The following is a 20,225-nucleotide window of genomic DNA, read 5'->3' as shown; positions in this document are numbered from 1 at the left end:
ATATTCTGCTAAATTTTCATTAAAAAATATTGAAAAATAAGCCAGTGGTAGTGGGGAGAGACGAGTCACAAAAAAAAGTCTCCATGCCGTAGGCAGGATAACTCATGCCTCATCTGAAATAAAAAAACCAAGAAGGTTTCTTTACTATATAAGTTTATCATGGATTTGAACAAAGGAATAAATAAAGTATTCATTTTTGAATTTTTGGTAAAGGTGCAATCAGAAAACTCTGATTTTTACCAAAAATTGCTTCCTTTATTTAATTAAAAAATAAGTAGTTATTGGAAAAAAAACTTTCGTTCAAATCTAAGATAAACTTATGTACTAAGGAAATCTTTTTGGTTTTTTTATTTCAGATGAAGTCATGAGTTATACTACCTATAGCACGGATACTTTTTTTTGAGATGACTCGTCTCTCCCCACAACCACTGGCTTATTTTTCAATATTTTTTTATGAAAATTTAGTAGAAAATTCTTCGAATGAAGCTTAATAATGTCGCAAATATTAAAAATTTTAATAAAGAAAATATTCTGAAAAAAAATAAAAAAATCCCAAAAATATCCTCTTTTTTTATATTTGATTCGAACACGATTTGCACATCCCTAATATATATCTATATTTATAATCCTTTATGTTGTACAAATATTGATGTATGTACATAAATTTTTGTATTTACAAAAATTTACTTTAATATTATCTATGAGTACATATATTTTAGCAGATAAGGTACTAGTACATATTTACTTTAAACGTAAATACATATTTTTAAGATCATTGTTTAGTGTACATGTTTTCGGACATGTAATTTTTTATACTAACAATGAAACATAATTATTATCTATTAAATATCTTCTACGAGTCGGTGATGCACGAGCGCATGACTAATTAATTAATTAATTAATCGATCGGTTAATTAATAAATTAATTTTTTTGATGAGACAAAATGGATTTACATTTACAAAAAGAATTGATTTCAGTCTTAACCACTTGAGCAACAATAATAACATTATTACATTATTAGGCAATTTGTGAATAAATTCCTTATATATTTATGACTCGCCAATATATATGTATGTATGTAACTTATCTAACTATTGTGCATTGTTAAAATTTAAAGTGATTTTGGTCTGCGCAGAGAAATAATTAGAGGAATTTCTGTTACTGTTTATGGGACATCTTTTCAATGTATGAGAACAAGATATATCATATATTTGTTATATAAATTCCCATAATGTTGTAGGAACTTATCATTATTTTATGGAAATTGTTTTTTTATTCATATGGGAATCGTTTATATACAATTTATATGCTAGTGTGACAGTAGAGAAAATTTAAAAAAAAAAAATATTGAAAGTTTAGACCTGCTCAATTTTTTAATTCAGTAAGAGCCGATTTCTACTTTCGAATTCGTTTTATAAAAAATAAATTGCAGTAGTAAGTAAATTTTACTATTCAAAGTTGTATTCAAATTTGAATCAATAAATAAATTATTTTTTTTTTTAGCGTAGGAAATGAAAAGTCACAAAAATTTCCTCATAAAAATTTAAATTTTGCTAAATTTCATAACTAAAGCCGATGGTTAGTAAACACAAATTTTGTATTTGAAAAACTTTATAAAAATTCCCAGACTAAGATAAAAAAGACAGAGTAGATTTTTATGGTCATATAAGTGTCCATCCTGACGGAAAAAGTAACAAATTTTGAAAATAATTCAAACTTTTTTAGATATCATGTAAGTGAATCTCATAATTTTTCCTCTGCGTATTAAATGCGATAAAGATTTAAAATAATAATATTTCGTGAAAAATTATCTAGTTTATGAAAAGTGTCTATACATGCAATGATTTTATTTATTTAAATGATTTATTGGCGAGTGTGAAAATGTAAATACAATAACAATGGAGTTGATTAACAACAAACAGTTATCTATATGAAATAATGCGAGTACCTTTTGAAAAATTTCTATAAAAAAATGTACACAGCTAACGATAACGTCCAGATAAAAATAAAAATAATGAAATGAGTTATTAATAACTAAAAATATCGGTACAGTCTGTCAGTAATTACAGGAAATTTTGGCGGTCTTTGAAGTGCAGGGAAACGGGTCCCTTGGGGGCGAGAATGTACTCGAATTGCAGTTGCAGCTCATCTTGAGCGACTATTTCGTATTCGCGTACGACTTTAGCGACGATGAGCTGCAGCGCTTTCTCGATGAAACGTTTCCCCGGGCAAATTCTTCGTCCGAATCCAAAAGGAGCCACCAGAAGCGGACTATGGGGTGCAGTCGGCTTGAGCCATCTCTCGGGCATCCACTCCTTGGCATTCTTGAAGTTGGAGTCCTCCAAACCTGCTATCCATGTGTGCAAAAGGACAACAGACTGGACAAAAAATAATTCATTTTGAGGTCTATTTTAGAAATTTATGTAAATGATTTATTTGCAACAAAATATATGCTGGTAACTTACACCCGCGTCTATTTTGTAGCCAGACACGTTAATTGGTTCGTCTAAAATTCTTGCGATACAAGGTGCCGTGGGGATTACCCGAAAGGCTTCAGTGATACATGCACGTAAATATTTAGCAGTGCTGAGATCTTCCGCCGCGATATTGCAGCCCGCTGGAGCCAGGTTTATAACTTCTTCGTAGAGCTCCTGCTGGACCTTTGAATTGCTTCCAATTAAGTGGAAAATAAATACTAGAGTATTGCCTAGCTGGAATTTAAAATTTTTCCATTAGCGTCTACACTAATAATTACCATAATTAATTAATTAAAAAAAAATGATTTAAGTACCGTGTGAATTCCCGCGGCTATGAAATCTATTATAGCGGCTCTTTTGTCTTTGATATTTAAATTTTTATCTTTCAAAATAGACTGAAAGACAGCTTCCACCGGCTCGTCTCGGGCATTTTCATCCTGCTCCTGTATTGTTGTGTCCAGTAGTTCAGATATTATACTAAAATAATTACACTATAATTAATAGTCTATCGTTAAATGAAAGGAGAGTTAAAGTACTGGTATCTATTCCAAGAAAATGAACCTGTAAATTTCATCCTCGCTTTCTATTAATTGTCTGTAAGCGGTAGTGGGTAATATTTTCCAAAGCGGCAGTCCGTAAAATGCATCGCGAGAAGCAGTAAAATGAATTCTCACGGCTTTGGCCAATCTCGAGGTCAGAGAACAAGAATTGGGCTTTAAAAATCCTAAATGCCTTCCGAGAATTAACGTACACGTACCTAAAAAAAAATAAAAGCTGGAGTTCTGGGTGCTCTGGCCAGCGAATGCATAGAAAGCCAAAGAAAAATAATAAAATAATTTTATTTACTTTCAAGACCAACTTTGTAAGCGATGTCCTCGAAGGAGCTGATAGTGCTTCCGGTCCTAAGATGCTTTATAAGCTGAATAAGTTCGTCGGAGACTTGATTGAGGGCAGGAAAAAATCCGAGGACTGTGCTGGCTCCCATGAGCTCTGGCGTAAGAGCTTCGCGCAATTTGTGCCATGTCTCTCCTTGCCTGTGGTAATAAAAAAATGCGTTCGAGACATTAAAGTGGGTACTATTATCCCTTAAATTACCTTGTAGGTTGTTTGCGAGTAATAAAGGACATAATAAACGTGACTTACTCGTTGACAAGGCCGAGATTGGTATAACGATCTTGGCGAGACCGTCGGTAAGATGATATGACCTCCTGAGGTGGACGTATAGGAAATCGCGAGCTCCGTCGCATCACCATCTCAATGTCATTCCGTGAAAATACTGATATAACTGGATGATTCCAGAGCGCTTCCTCCTTGCACACTGGACCGTACCTTCGATTCAGGTCTGCTCTTAAATCAGGGATTAGTCACCGGTTGATCCATCAGTCAGTTAGCAGACTCACTTTTATTTACTTTTATTTTATTATTTATTTTTTTAAATTTCTACTCGATTCTTTAGACTCGGACTGTCTTTGAACTTTTTTTTTTTTTCATTTTAAAAATTAATATCTAATTTAATAAAAATTTCCAATGTCAATTCAAGTGAGTGTTGGGTATTGAAACATGAATAATTTATATCAAGGTCTCAAATGATTGAACGCAATAAAAATTACGGAGGGTCAGTAACTGGGACTATTGAGAGTTATGTTCCGGAAATTAATTCTTATTTAATTTTAACTGATTCCATAACTGTAATTTATAGTTTAATAATTAAATGATTGTTTATAAAGTAGATTATCTCTTTAAAAAACGGCACATGGTAATAAGAAAATTGCAAACTGCAGATTAAATATTTACCGTAATTTTCTAAAATTATAATTATTTTTTTTTAAACAAAACCTACCTTTGTATGCATCGTGGACTTTATCTATCTGATAGCGGCCGAACCACGAAAAAATCCACCTGGTCCCGAGAACCGGGAATGAAAGTGGCCCGGGAATCTTCCCTAAAATTAGAAACAATAAAATTAACAATTTAGTGTGCGCAGTTAAAATAAATTTTTGTGTAAATTGATACGAAAAAATAAAAAAAAAAATTCTGTGAAAATTTATATTAAATTACTATATATAATTCAGCTGACGTTTTAAATTTAAAGACGACGACGTGGTTACCGTTACATGTTTATAAAACTGGCTTCATCAGCTAATATTTTCTGATATAATGATTATCGCGTCGCTCAGATTCGCTCATTATCATCAATCTCATTTATCGCCTAAGCTTATTTTGTATATTTATATATATATAATATGCTGCTGATACTCTCTCATTCTCTCTTTCTATTGCTAAACCAGTTTTCTTCAACATGTGGACTTTGATATTCTCATTCTCATTTTTTTTACCTTTTTTTTATCGATAGTACACATTATCAAAAAATTAAATAGTTATACTTTCATTTATATATTTTTTATAAAAATTACTTTTATTATTTCCGGCGTTAATAAATTTTTATTTCATCTTAATCTGATTTAAATTTACTTTTTATTTTTAATTATTTTTTTATCAAAAGGACGTCGAAATAAAATAATCAATTTTTTAAAATTTTATTACCATAATTACAAAATTAATTTTTTTTTTATCAAAATTATAAAAATGTTGTAGTTAAAAAAAAAATAATTAATGTAAAAAAAAATAAAGAGTTTATCAATTATAAATTTAGTTAAACAGGAAAAAACAGATCATTAATTTCAAAAATAGACAAATAAAATAATTAAAAAAAAAACAGTAAAATAAAACGTAAAATATTTATAAATAAAAAAAAACAATTAATACACTTACGATAATGATGATTTTTACCTTTAGAAAATATCCAATACAGCAGGTAGCTCATGGCAAACTCCCAAATCGCCACCAGAACACCAGTAATTATTTCAAGTAATACCATCATGTTGATTTTTCTGTGATTTACTGATGAGAAAAAATAAAAAAATAAAAAATTATTCCCATTAGTCAGTATACTTATCAGCCGCGACTTAAAGATTAATTAACTTGCATAAATTTTAATTGACCGATAAAATTAATTTCCGCAGTAGTAAAGTGCTGATTACTGTCGGCCTAGTCTTTATAAACAATTTATCTCTGTTTATTTATTAATTACTCGCAACCACTCGAGTCCTTTGTAAATTGATCCATCGCTCAGCCTAATCATTTTAATCACTGATATCTCTAGCTCAAACACAAATTTATATCGATTTTAACTCTATCTTATCCTCCCTCTATCGAATGCTCAAACGTATCTACATAAACATGTGTTTACATACATACAAATATGTTTATATTACAGTATACTTTGTATGAAACCACACGTGATGATTAGAAATTAAAAAAAAATCACTTCATTACAGCAAAAATAACTAGATCACGCAATATTCTACCCATATTATCAGTGTAATTAATTCAATTTTTTTTTCACATATTTATGTACATATATATATTTTAAAAAATTATCATAGATAACGCACGTTGTGTTTTATTTGTATTGCGAAAGTTATAAAGTCGGGGTTAATGTATGCGTATAAATGTTGCAAAATTTCATTGTCATCCAAAATAAATATTCATAAGTACGGAATTATATATATATGTAATATTATAATATACACTTGATATATATATTTAATAATTTACAATAGAATACATTATATATGGGTTATCAAACGAGGCTAATTGCGTTATTGGTGAATGACCGATAATCATAATTTCTAAATACACGCGTATAACTATTTTTTAGTATATATATATATGATATATATATTAGGGTGCGTCATTTCGGAGCAAAATTTTTTTTCAAGTATTTTTAACTTGTTAACAGATCAATAGATCGAGAAGACTCATACATACTTTTGTAGGAAATTGAACGTTCTACAAAAAAGGTCTCTTATCATTTTTTGATAAATCCATTTATTGAAAAGTTATTGGAGCTCGAAGTCAAGTTGTAGTAAATTTCGACATCTTTTTACTTTTCCATCGAATCTATCAGACTTATCACAAAATGTTATCAGATCTTTTTTGTTGAAAACTTTATTTCCTACAAATTATTATCAGTAAAATTTTTTCAAATTCCTCATTGTTTCCTAGTTATTTTAATTTCAATCTAGAGCTCTTGAAATCGATCAGATCACTACTTTTTTCAGTACTTGACATTAAAAAGAAAATAACTAGAAAACAATGCGGAATTTGAAAAAACTTTATTACAAATAATTTATAGGGAATAAAATTCTCTACAAAAAAAATCTTTTGAAATTTTGTTATGTCTGATAGTTTAGACGGAAAAGTAAAAAGATCTCGAAATTTGATATAAATTCAACTTCAACCTCGAATAACTTTTGAACAAATGGATTTATCAAAAAATGATAAAAGACCTTTTTTGTAGAACATTCAATTTCCTACAAAACCATGTATTAGTCTTCTCGATCTATTGATCTATTAACGAGTTAAAAATACTTAAAAAAAAATGTTCCCATGTTATTAAAATGGGAAATCGAATTGAAAAATTTTTTTTTATGTTGAACTATAATTTTTTCCACATGCACTAAAAAAAAAATATTGCTCCGAAATGACGCACCCTAATATACATATATGTATATGTATGTACGTATATATACATATTAATAAATTAATAACTTATAAAATATCTAAAGACGTCATAAATAAAAACCTTGATAATGTAAAATAATATTTAATTAAAAATATAAGTAATTACTGGATTTCCAAATTATATTTCTCTCAACATTGACCTCGAGAATTTTTTTATTTAAATAAAAATAAATTTTTTTTTAATTATTTATAACTGTCCATCGTTATCACACTCGATACTCGATACTCATTATATTTATCAACATCAACAAAACTTAATAATGTATTTAATAATAATAACAATTATTGTTGTATATAAATATGAATTTTTTTTACTCGAGTTATAAATACAATAAATAGTTATTTTTAAATAGTATTGATAACTGGCGATTAATTATTAACAATAAAAAATAAACCGTATTAATAGATAAAATAAAATAAAATAATAAATATCAATAAATAAAGAGAAGTTAACGCACTATTTGTTTATATGCGAATAAAAAAAAAAAAAGAAAAACAATATATCGAGTAAAGTGTGTGTTTAAATAAGTCAGTAATCACTCGGACGGTTGTTACTGACAGACTGAAGAGTTTCGAGATCCGAGACAGCGTGGGCCCGTATTATAATAATCAAGAGATTATCACAACATCTTTGCCCGTGGGTCAGGCCGGAAACCGAAATGACAATTATGACAATTGCTCTAGTACTCACATGAGAAGGTCAAGCGCAGTAAACCGTGTGTCCAAGATATCGTATCTCCCAGTGGAGAGTAGTGGCAATTAGACTTTAAGTAAAAGAAAAAAATATATAAATGAGTAAATTAATTAATTGGTTGATTGATTGATTGATTAATTGATTTAGGAAATTATTACACTGCACTAGTAGAAAAAGCCGGTCCGATCTGCTCGGAGTTAAGTAGATACGGTACTAGTTTGGTGTAATAATAAATACGTTGAATGAGCTTTCACGTACCACGACACACATGTAGACTTGATTGAGTCGTAAGAAAAACTGTGCAATTGGGTGACAGGCAGACTTTTATTTATTGTAGAGGCGGGAAGAAAGGGAAAATATTAATAACAATAACAGTATTACAGGTTAAAAATATAGTACTATATAAATAATATTAACAATAATAATGGTAATGATAGTATTGACAAGAATGATGGTGATGGTAGTGATAAATGGTGTAAACTACAAAAGGTGATATGTGATAAAGGAAGGCGCGTCGAACGCGGGTGAAGCGGGATTACCGCCTCCCCAAGCGTCTGCGATCGTACTGATCCTAAAAAGTCTCAGGACACGTTATATTTTTGAAAAGATAGGGGAGGAAGAACTACACGAGGAGGGAGAGAGCTAAGACGACGGTAAAGCGGACAAAGCCATGTGGGGAGGGACGAGGACTCTCGGAGGGGACGAGAAGACGCTATAAGATAAAGTCAGGACCCGGGGAAGAAGTTAAAGCGAGAAGGAAGGCGCGAGGAAGAGAACGGAATCCCTCATTTTTTTATTCTCATTTTACTCCTCCTCCTCCTCCTTCATATTCTTATTCTTATTCTTATTCTAGTGCCTCGACTTCTTCTTTTGGCTCTTCTTTACTTCCTTTTGTTGGTTCCCTCTACCTCCTGTGTTCTTTACTTTGTGTTGTATTTTGCTTTTCCCTCCTTTTAGTCACGCATGCATTTTACGCACGTGTGTCGTTATCGTCGCGCACATTACAAGACTCTTCGTGTCTCATATATACATATATATATGTGCATGTACATACATACATATATATGACGCTATCACTTATTTTATTTGTTACTTCAGTAGATTTTTTTTCCTCATTCTCTTACTCACTTTTTTATCATTTTTTCGCAGCACTGAGGAAAAAAAATTAAACGGCACACACGTTGCACCGACAGGCTGTCGCCCGAAACAAACTGTTGTCTTGATTTGGCTTTGTTCCTTTTGTTTACATGAATGTTCGCCGTCAGAGTATGACAGCGTCTGCTGAAGAAACATTAGAGCTATGCTGCGGTAGTTGCTGTTGCTGTTGTTGTAGAAAAGTAAGGAGTAAAATCAAGCTGAAGTTGTGTGTAATCGTTTGGCTGTGGTTCTTTGGCGTGAGTGCCAGCAAGAATATAATATATAATAGCTATAGGAATTAAACTCCCGATCCTGAGACAAGAATTATAATATAGAATTCCATAGTAAAAATAATTGTACATAAATTACTGTACAACTGGGACGGGGAGTTATCAAATGAGAATGATGGGGTTACGATAAATATAAGCTATATGCCATCTAAATTACCATGTTAATAATAATATATGTTAATACATATATTTATTTTTATCGGGAAAAATATTATTATGTGTAAATTACAGGCCCATCTGATCCATTAAAAAAAAATTTTTTTTTTTAGTTATATTTCATTGATTTTAAATTTTCAACATTTTCAAACCACACGTTTACTAGAAATTTTAAAAAAAAAATTATTGGCGTAAGAAAAATTTTTCATTATGAATTAATAGATAGTTAACAATTTTTGATTTTTCAAAAAATCGATTGAAAAAAAAAGTAAAATAAAAAATTGCACATTTAGAAAATTAAAAAAACTCCAAGTGCAATTTTTTAAAATATTTTTTTTTATAATGTATCATAAATTTTTTTCACGTAAAATTTTGTCAAAATTGATATCAAGGCAAGAATAATATTAAAAAATAATAATAATAATGATGACTATGACAACGAGAATGACAGCGTGGTAGGTTTTGTGTCAGCTCAAGTGTAAAGCAATAATAAAAAACATAAAATGTATAAAATAAAATCAACAGGCAGATGTATTATTATGTCATACATAAACGTGCAGTCAGGCGAATCCCAAGTCATATTTCTTTATCCCAGTGCGTGTCTGACGGGCCGTCGTAGGTAAATAAAATAAAAAAGTAGAAGATACAGGAAGGATAAACTCGGACAACAACGATCTTATTGTGTTATTTCGTGGCTGTGGTTATGGGAGCTTTTGCCAGGGAATGCACCGAAGAAAGCAAAAGAGAGGTAGAAAAATATTAGTTGATGCAACATACGGGCGCGCCGGCGAGTCAGACGTTTCAGGAAAATGATAGAGGCGATGTCGTCCAAAGCAGGTAAAAAAATAATAATAAAAACCACGACGAAATAAGTTTTACTTAAATTCACTCTTCGGAGTTGACGTTTCCCGAGGGGTTAGATATCAGGAATTTATTTGAGCTCGAGACCACCCATCGGTTCTAATCTACGGGTACGGATACAGGTATGGACATAAGTATGAGGATGAATGCTAGTGCACTAGCTGAGGGGAGAGATGAATAGCTAAGCTGATAGTTGCAGCATTGCTAGTGAGAGAGCATTTGAAAGTACTGGACGATGTTATGCAGCGATAGAACAAGAGATAGAAGAAGTTCGACCGGATCGAAACGTTGGGAGAGACGAGTTGAACAGGGGGAGGTAATGAATTTCTATACATAGAACCGCCTAGAATGGACTAAGGGGAAATGATATACTTGCTTACGTTTTATACATATATATATACACATACATACATATTTTTAAGCTTAAGAGGATGTATCGTCGTATTATATTTATAATATAATTTATAATTTATATTTTATACAGATAGACGGTGGAGTGAACCGTCGATTGAAACTCGTTTTAAATCAACTTAACTTTTTAAATAAATGGATTAAGGACTTGAATATGTGGGCGAGTGTGTTAAGAAATAAATATGTATGTTACTTTTTATACCATCTATTTAATATGATTTATTTTATTTTATAATTATTTGCTGGCAACAAAGCCTGCCAGACGCTCCGATTTATTGGCAATGTGCTGAAAGTCTATCTGGACTTAAAGGAAATAATGCTGATGCGGAAGTCGTAATGAGTTGAGAAGAGACAGGAGTCTATTTAGTCTAGACTTACAGGGAAAATGTCCTTTTACAGTTTGTGAGATTATACTTATTCTTATTCGGTGGCATCATCGTAAGAACGAGTTTCTCATAGACTACATATTTTAATTTGCACAATACGAGCTCACGTAAATTAATATTACATAAATATATATGTATATGTATATGAAGAATGGAAACTTCAATGGGAAACTAGAAAAGTTTATAGAAAAAATGAAACATTTTCTTGTGTAAGAGAATCTCTTATCTGGTGGATAGGAGGAACAATTAAGTTTTTTTGCTCACAGAATTTCTTACCGTTCGCAGGAGGGTATTGATCTTTAACGAAATATACAACAGTCGGCTAATTTAAATAAAGGATAGAGATTTATTCCGTTCTCGAATAAATAAAAATAAAGTCCAAGGCTGAGAGTTGAGGAAGTTAATTTGTGAAGCTTTTTTTTTATTTTTTATTTAAAAAACTTTTTTTTTAATTCTGCTAAGGACTCGTGAAGATAAATATTTGTGACGTGTCCTAAATGGCCAGCCGGCTAAATTTATTTGGCTTAATAATTTTGACCATATGCGACTTAATATTCAGTCTTTTACTACGAAAAACAATAATAATATCCATTGTGATTGGGTCCAGTTATAAAATCTTTTAATGGGTTAACGGATATGTGGACGTTAACTCAAGACGTTAAGATTTGCGACGTTTCCTATTATCTTTAATACATCATCAACTGAAAAACAATTACAATAGTGTACTGTAAAAAATTGAGTGATTGTGGATTTTAATTCAATTCGAATTTACTCCTTGGAGTGAATTTTACTCCGAGATGATTAAATAAATAAACAGTCTGCTCCGGATTTACTCCGTTAATTTTTTATACAGAGTAAAAAATCCAGAATAAATTTCTGGTGATTATGGATTTTATTTAAATCCACACACTCTGGTTCGGAGTTTTAATATTAAAATAAACTTCCTTTAGGAGTAAATTTTATTCCAAAGGCAGCCGCTCTACATTCACTCCAGATTTACTCTGAAAATTTTAGTGTAAATTATTATAAATAATAAATATAAAAATAATAATAATGGATGATAAAAAATGGTAATAATTACAGCAGTATTGAAATAATAATTACTGAGGCATTGAAATAAGTTAAAACACGTGCATCAGCATGCCGTAACGTGTGATGAGAAGCAAGTGATATGTATGGGTCGGAATACTCGTTTTTATGGGCTCGTGTGTGTTTATTATGTATGTTGGACTCTCGGTTGGATCATGACCAAGACCAGGAAGCGAAAGAACCAGCTACCAACGACCGCTCGCGGAATAATCGTCAATGGTGTGATTATAGCTTTGGTACCAGACTCTCCAGCTTTTATAAACCAAAACTTTTGTCAGGTGCTTCACCAAAAATTTTTGGCACGTTTTACATTGTCCAGTAATTACAACTTGTTAAAGTCTAAAAAAAACTTTTTCACATATATATGTATATAAATATACATACACTGGATTTCAATTTATATAATGACCGGTTATGTCTTTTTCTCGAGATTATTTTTATCAAGTAAAATAATTAACCCAGCAGTAAGTGTACGCATAATGAATGGTATTGAATCAATGAATGAATGAATAAACTTTTTGTTATTAAAATATATATACATATATATGAATATATATATTATTTAAAATACGATTAAGGATTTCGATAGTTTAATTGCCAGATATTTTATCTTTACGATGAGGATTTATAAATTTATGTGGGTAGATGTATTTTAAATATATAATATATAGATGATGTCAAGAAATATATAATATTTAATTGAACGGACAGAAGGTCCTGATGTGAATTTCATTATAAGTCGTAACTCGTGGGTATAAGTTCCATAATAATGAAAAATAACGGTTCTTTGAACTGAAGGAGTTATTTAAGAATTCCATCCATGAGGTTATCAGCCTCAAATTTCATATGTATAAGCTGCTTCTGCGAGGCTTCGTTAACCTTTAGATCCATTATTAATATTATTATAAATATAAATTTATAAACTATTTATAGCCTTAAGCTTAACTTTAGGCTTTTCGTTCCGCCACGTGATAGGAATTTTTTATTTCTTCACCGCAACTGGACATTTATTTGTTATCGACAACTTTTGTCCAAGCTGAAAATAAACGTGATAAAGCAATTAATACAATCAACATGCTGATAAAAACAAATATAATTAATTATTAAATACTTTAGTTTGTTTCTAAGAAGTCTCTAGGCAATTTAATTTATAGATAAACTACTAATGTTCTACTTGAGGAATTACGAAATATCATTCGTTTTGTTACTTGGAAACTTGTTTTTTGTTTACGCACCGCGGTGATGAATTTTCACTTTTATCTTCACCTCATATCGTTATTATGACCGAGATTCCCTTTGTTTATATTTATATGACATTATTTGCGACGTCATCGGCCACCAGAAACTTCTCGAAATTACTTAACCCCATAATCGTGAGTAAATTAATTCGACTTCAAGTATTCATTAAATTTACATATATAAAAATGTATAAAGATATTTTATCAATTATGGACATTCACTAGATAATTTTTTTTTTTTTATCAATCGTTGAAATTAAAAGTGACAGTCATTCAGATGGTAATCGTGGAAAAATATTTTATTTCTATTAAATTCTTTTGAAATAAATTTCTATAGAATTTTTTTCAAAGACTTGAGAATTATAGGGGTTGGAATTGACATAATTTTAAATGACTTTTAAAAATTTTCCCACGGTTTTATATTTTTTTCAAAAATCAATTCTTTGAAATTTGTTCTCAGTGAAATTATTTTTTTTTTTTTTTAATTTAAATTCAAGCGCCAATTTAAAAAAATTAATTTTTCAAAATTTACAATAAAAAAAAATTATTTAAAATTTATCGCCTGAGTAAAATAAAAGCCTTCATAAAATGATTTTTTTTTTAAATTTGAACCAACGGGCAAATAATATTTGAAAAACTACTCAAATATTTCCCGCCAATAAAACGCGTAGTGCGCATATTCACCGAGAACAAAACTACATATATAAATACATATATTCACATATGATATATCCCCACACTTACCCTCTGCATTTTTATGTGTTGACAAATTGGAGGGCGGTCAGTATATCTATTTACGTTTCCTGAGTATACGTACTGAGTAGTTTCCTCTCTGTCTCTCCTTCATCGGACATCAAAGAGGTGGGCGCCAGAGAAAGAGGGAAAGTGGTGGCGGTTACTAGCGTCGGGGAGGTGGTTAAAAATAAACAACAAAAAGGGAAAAGTTGTTTTTAGTAATACATATTTACATAAAATACTTTGAATAATAATCTCCGTGCAGTAGCGACAGTCAATACGTAAATATATAATAATCATACTATTTATAAAAATTAATAATAAAGTTAATTTAAATTTAAACAAACAAACAGTGCGATAAAATTACCAATAATGAGTGCAGTGATCTATCACAGACAGTCGAGTTATCAGTCAGCTTCACCGTCAGCAAAAATATATAAAAACAAACAGTCCCCAAGTTTTTAAACCACTAGTGCCTATTAATAAATTTACCATTTCACTTGACCATGAGTACAATTATTTATTGCCCGTGAAGATTACAAATTACAAGGGTAAAAAGAAATAAAAAAAAAAAATTAAATAATGCCGGCAGTCGCAAACTCGTCATTGACTTACGAAATTCTCATGTACTTAAATTCATTTTACTTTGGAATGTTCGCGGTATGCGAACTGGGAATGGGACTCTACAAAGCAACGAGTCTTCCAGCATCAAATTCCACGACAACGATAACTGAATTTTCACTTCTTCTGTTCCTAATAGCCACCGAGGGCGGACGTGTCTACCTGGGCCGTAAGGGAAATTTGACAGAACGAGGAGTTCCCATTCTATGTGGAATTATTTTGACAATACCCAGTGCACTTACGACACTGTATTTTCTCGTGTGGCAGAGTTATGTCCTTAGACTAGAGATGATCCTCTGTAGTATACAGTTGGTCCTGCTTACATCTGAACTTGTCATCTCCGTCCTGTGCCTTATTGCCATTTTTCGTCCTCCGCTCTTTCAAGAATAAATTACTATTGTCATTTATTTAATATATTCATGCCACTCTATAATCATCATACTTATTATTATTACTATTATTTATATTACTATTATTATTATTATTATTAATATAGATATATATATTACCATATATTAGATATGATTATTTATTATTATCATCATTGTAATAATATACGTTTGTAAAACCCCAGCATGTGATCTGATCAATAATGCATCATATATATGATGATTTATCGCCTACATACATTTAAAGCTTTTACTTAAGGGTGGGCAGTACTAATTTTTGATTTTTTTTTTGTCTTGAATAAATTTGTCACAAATGATGTAAATTTTCTAAAAATTTTTGACGTTTTAAAAATTTTTCCGGAAGTTATGGAAAATTTCTGTAATAAAAATTGACTAATAAATTTTACTTTTCCAATTACGTTTTGGATAATTTTGTCATCCAAATGATGGAAATCTTCCGAAAATTTTTGACGTCTTAGAGATTTTTTGGAAACTAGAAAATTTCTGTTATAAAAGTTTAGTAAATTAAAAGAAAAGTAAAATTAAAAAGTTTAATTAATACGGCCCATCTTTGATAAATTTCACTCATTTATTTCATTACAAATCATTCCAAGCATCATCATGTTAATTTGAAACAACCTTTGGTTTATTTATGAGATCGATTAGAGTAGAAATTTAATTAAAACCCTTTGTTTTATTTACTTTAATAATTTATTAATTGTGTGTATTTCTGAGTCTGTACTATATATTTACATATAAATATAATAGTCAATAAACCAAAATATTTATTTATAACATTAATATTCCATTTTATTTTATTAACTTGACATTAAAACTTAACTGTATCTGATTTTAATTTAAATTTATTTTAGACAAATAATATTTTCACATCGATGATCAATTATTTATCACCGATGATTAATGATTATGATTAATGATAAAGTATCAATTATCAATTATCGTATTGTTGTATCTACTGTACAAACACGTCAAGTGCATGTTACTTTTTAATTAATTATCAATTGGCTAATAAAAATTAATTGGTATTTTAAATTATATTTAATTACGTTATATTGCAAATGAACACAAGCTTACAATTTCCTTTCCTTATTTATTTTGCACGATTGTTTTGCTTTATTTTTAGTAGGTACTTTTCCTTTTAAAGTAATTATTAATTATTTTAAAAATTTGTACATTTTTTTCAGCTAAAAAAATACATAAAATATATATATAAATATTACTTTTAAAATAAATAAATAAACAGGTAAGCAAAGTGTAAAAGTAATTAGAAAAAAAAATCAATAAGTACTGAATTTATAAAATAATTAAAATTTAAATTCTATTATTGTCTGATTAATTTAAATTACCACCTGATATATATGATTAATTACAGTTGCTGTATAAAGCACATGCTTGATAAAATTATAAAAATATATATGTTAATATATGTATATATATAAATCTGTTTCGAAGTGTTAGTCGATTTAAAATAATTTACTATACCGATGATAAAAAATAATAATTAATATTAATAATTAATCTTTTATATTTATATTTTCAGTTCGGTGTTTCTTTAACGCGCGTACTCTGTTGCGACAGTAATTACGTAAAAATATTGAACCAAATACAATAAATATTCCAATCACTCCGTATATTGTTATTTGGTGGTCGTATATGAAACATGACAGCAGTATTGCTAATCCCTGTATTTAAATAAATAAATTATTTATTTATTAATTAATTTATTATGGTTTAATTATTATAGATATTAGAAATTTTAGTAATTACCTGACGTATTGTCATAATTATTGAAAATGTAACAGCTCCAAATTTTTTAATTGTGTAGAATAAAAATAATTGTCCAGTTGCTGAGCATATTGATATGAGCAAACAGTCAATTAGAAAAGTAGGAAACTGAGAAAAAATATTATTATTAATCATTTTTAATTGAAAATTTAATTAAGGGCATTATTAGTCCCGCCCATTTTTTTAAAATGTTCAATGACGAACTTTAATTTAAAAAAGGACAAGTTACGAGATTGATTTTAAAAAAAAATGACTTAGTTGTCATCAATTAGGAGATGAACGAAATTAAAAAAATAAATTCAGCAGAATCTTCATGTCAATATTTTTCATAATTCGAAATGTCAAATTCCGCAGTATAAAATTTATTTACCAAATTTCATTGAACTCCTAATTGATGGCAATTGTAAGTATTTTAATTTTGATTAGTTAATTAATTAAATTTAAACACGGATATAGCAATTGAATATTGTTTTTAATTGGAGTGGAGGCGGTCACTGACTGAGAATGTCCTAAATAATTTAAAATAAATATATGATCCCAAGTAGCACACTTGGTTTTGTGACATCTACAAGATATCTGATTTGAGGCTGTTTTTTGACCTATTGATAAGCCACCAAAATGTTGACAAAGCGATCAGAAATTTATGTCACCGAAAAAATATTTGGTCAAAAGACTTGACACAAGTGATGACAAAATTAAATTACAAATAAATCATCTAAACAGTTTTTTAATTCAAATGGCTTTTTTAAAACGGAAAAAAGATGACAAATTTTCATGACTTCCAGAACTAACATCTGTATGTCTTATTTATTTGAACAAAACTTGACTTTGAGACAAAAATTAGTCTTGTTTTCTTAATTGACATCTTAAAGTTGTCTCTGTGCTACTTGGGTAAATATATGATTACTTTATGAGTGTAATGTGGCCGACAATTGTCAATTTTTTAAATTTTCTAATAAATAAATAAAAAATGCGTACTTTTATCATTGAAAAATAAAATTATAAATTGTCACATATTTGCTACATTTACACTCATGATTACTCTAGTAATAAATAAATTACCTTGACAAGAAAACAAACAGAATTAGTAAATCCCGATTGTTGTAACAATGAAGTCGCTGTCAGTAAACAAGAAAATAAATTGACCCCACACATCATCTGAATACTCGTCGGTCCATATTCTTTAGACAAAGCTTCTTGCCAATTACTCGTGAAACTATCGAGCGCCATGTAACCGGCAAGTAAAATAACACCTGACATCGTTGTTACTTTATCTGTAATTCAGTGACTTAATTTACTATTTACTACTAAATAATTTAAATAAATTAATAAAAGTATTTTACCATTAACATCATCAGCACTTCCTAACATAAACAATGTCATACCGACAGATATCAGAGCAGCAGTTACGTATTCATAATACTCGTACGATTTACGCGATACTAATTTACCCATTATCATTACAGGAATTATTTTAGATGCTTTGGCTAATACCTGAGTTGGAAAACTAACAAATTTTAGTGCTTCATATTGGCACCAACTACTCAGTATGTTGGATAAAGAACAATATGAATATTTGTACAGTGGCGTTATGTGACGCGGCTGTTTTATTATAAATAAATATATGCCTGATACTGTAAATGCGAGGATTCTATTTACAAATACTAGAAATTGTGAATCTTTAAAATGTCCCTTCTCCCCATCCCTACTCACATATTCCTGTAAAAAAAAAAATTTATTTATAAAATTCAATTTTTTTCTGTACAGAAAAAAAAAGTGTAGTACTTGAGTCATTATTTTTTCTTGAAAATATCCCCATGTCAAATAACTTGCTTGCAGGCCGAAAAAACAGTACGCTAGTAAAAATGTTTCATTTTTAATAACATGATCTTGTTGAGGTTTTGCTGCTGGAATGTAATCAGATGTATCAAGCAGACCGGATTCCCCACTTCCTGATATACATTTATGTATTAATTTTGATATAATCCCAGTTCCTGGAACAAAATAAATTTATTTATATACTCTATAAATTCTTCATGATCCTGAAGTTAGAAGACAATTAACCATCTTCAGATTCTTTTTTTTAAATCAATTACAGTAAAAAAAAAGTAAATTAAAAATATGCACATCCAGAAAATTTAAAAAACTACAGGTGTAATTTTTTCGAATAATTTTTTTTAATGATTTATTGTTGTAAAAAAAATTCAAATATTAACAGACGTCAGCTAACTTCAGATGAATAAATTCTTTTTTTAAATTAAAAAAAATAAATGAAATTTACCAGTTCGCTGCAGGTACTTGCTGTGTTTAACATACTTATAAATTAAATATCCAGGTAATAAAATAGTTGCATATCCTAGTAAATTGAGACTCAATCTTATGATCCAATTATACGAACCAGCATCAAAAAATTCACTTTGATTTTCAGTTAATGATTTTACTATTTGTGTCGTACCATAAATTACTCCTATTGATAAAAACACAAGGGCACTAAAGAGAAAAAAAACATTTTATTAAATTAAATAGTAAATTATTTATAAACAATATATGAATTTCTACTCACCATATTATTAAATTTCCCACATAATTTCCCATAATTGAAATTCTGCTAATATTTTAAATATTTGAAATAAAAAATTGATGGAATTTATAGAGGTTATTGCGATCATGAGTAAATAGAAACTTTTCAATAACTTGAAGGTCTTCTTTTGTGTTCGAACATCGCTAAATTACTTATCTAAGTAATTAGTGTGAAGAAGTTATGCTGCCGGTTTGTATGAATTGAGTTATTGACAAAATATGCCATGGGCAGGTTTAAAATTTTATGTATTTATTGAATTTTGGTGGATGATTTGTCTATTTACATTTAGATACACTTGTTATTATAAGAAAACTGCATTGTCTCTGTCGGTACAAACAGAAACGTCAGTTTTGATAAAATATTAATTAATAATTTTAAAAAACAAATAATTGTTGAGTAATTACATAATATTTTATTTTATTTGTTTCAAGGCTCACAGAAAAATGGGAGCGAGGTAATGACAACGATAACTATTTGAAAAGATATTTATTTACTGGGTTATTCAAAAAATTCATTTTGTATTTTTAATTGGTAGTAATTAATTAATTAATTTATTATTTTATGATTTAAGTAATTACGGATTTGGAAAAAAACATTTTGAGAAACTTTTTAGTCTATCAATTATTTAAAAATTTAAAAATTCCGCGCCAAAATGTGGTCTCATTTTTTAAATTTTTAATATCTTTAAAAAATTAATTTTTCATAGATTTTAGAATCAAATTTCATTTTTATATTTATAAAAAGAAATAATAATAATTACTTTGTA

The 20,225-nt window shown here is 29.2% G+C and overlaps 3 protein-coding genes across 3 annotated transcripts; 1 reads left to right on the top strand and 2 right to left on the bottom strand.

Moving 5' to 3' along the window:
• Positions 1-559: 559 nt before the first annotated feature.
• Positions 560-8,336, bottom strand: LOC103568534 (ecdysone 20-monooxygenase). The gene is made up of 10 exons (XM_008545443.3): positions 8,018-8,336; positions 7,757-7,829; positions 5,269-5,379; positions 4,319-4,420; positions 3,622-3,820; positions 3,325-3,512; positions 3,040-3,235; positions 2,793-2,955; positions 2,467-2,712; positions 560-2,379 (listed from the first exon to the last, which is right to left on the bottom strand). Exons 1-10 carry the CDS (start codon positions 8,027-8,029, stop codon positions 2,065-2,067), a joined length of 1,605 nt encoding a protein of 534 aa, XP_008543665.1. The 5' UTR covers positions 8,030-8,336; the 3' UTR covers positions 560-2,064.
• Positions 8,337-14,084: 5,748 nt separating this feature from the next.
• On the top strand, positions 14,085-15,819 carry LOC103568556 (transmembrane protein 216-like). Its single transcript, XM_008545480.2, has 2 exons — positions 14,085-14,343; positions 14,416-15,819. The coding sequence occupies exon 2, from the start codon at positions 14,645-14,647 to the stop codon at positions 15,071-15,073; it is 429 nt and encodes a 142-aa protein (XP_008543702.1). The 5' UTR covers positions 14,085-14,343; positions 14,416-14,644; the 3' UTR covers positions 15,074-15,819.
• Positions 15,820-16,445: 626 nt separating this feature from the next.
• Positions 16,446-19,768, bottom strand: LOC103568565 (adenosine 3'-phospho 5'-phosphosulfate transporter 1). Its single transcript, XM_008545492.3, has 7 exons — positions 19,442-19,768; positions 19,160-19,368; positions 18,664-18,872; positions 18,222-18,597; positions 17,941-18,152; positions 16,861-16,986; positions 16,446-16,775 (listed from the first exon to the last, which is right to left on the bottom strand). The coding sequence occupies exons 1-7, from the start codon at positions 19,471-19,473 to the stop codon at positions 16,608-16,610; spliced, it is 1,332 nt and encodes a 443-aa protein (XP_008543714.1). The 5' UTR covers positions 19,474-19,768; the 3' UTR covers positions 16,446-16,607.
• Positions 19,769-20,225: the final 457 nt, after the last annotated feature.

The sequence above is a fragment of the Microplitis demolitor genome, chromosome 1 (assembly GCF_026212275.2).
Source record: "Microplitis demolitor isolate Queensland-Clemson2020A chromosome 1, iyMicDemo2.1a, whole genome shotgun sequence".
NCBI lineage: Eukaryota > Metazoa > Arthropoda > Insecta > Hymenoptera > Braconidae > Microplitis > Microplitis demolitor.
This window is presented reverse-complemented; position numbering and strand designations above follow the sequence as displayed.

Bases quoted from the DNA above. Each gene is read 5' to 3' on its own strand.
- LOC103568565 (XM_008545492.3), bottom strand. From the start codon at position 19,473: ATGGGAAATTATGTGGGAAATTTAATAATATG. The intron at 18,873-19,159 runs GTAAATTTCATT...ATTTTGTTCCAG, and splicing joins CAAGTACCTGCAGCGAACTG to GAACTGGGATTATATCAAAA. The intron at 18,598-18,663 runs GTACTACACTTT...TTTTTTTTACAG, and splicing joins AAGAAAAAATAATGACTCAA to GAATATGTGAGTAGGGATGG.
- LOC103568556 (XM_008545480.2), top strand. From the start codon at position 14,645: ATGCCGGCAGTCGCAAACTCGTCATTGACTTACGAAATTCTCATGTAC.
- LOC103568534 (XM_008545443.3), bottom strand. The intron at 4,421-5,268 runs GTAAAAATCATC...TTCTAATTTTAG, and splicing joins GTATTGGATATTTTCTAAAG to GGAAGATTCCCGGGCCACTT. The intron at 2,380-2,466 runs GTAAGTTACCAG...TTTTTTGTCCAG, and splicing joins GCTACAAAATAGACGCGGGT to TCTGTTGTCCTTTTGCACAC.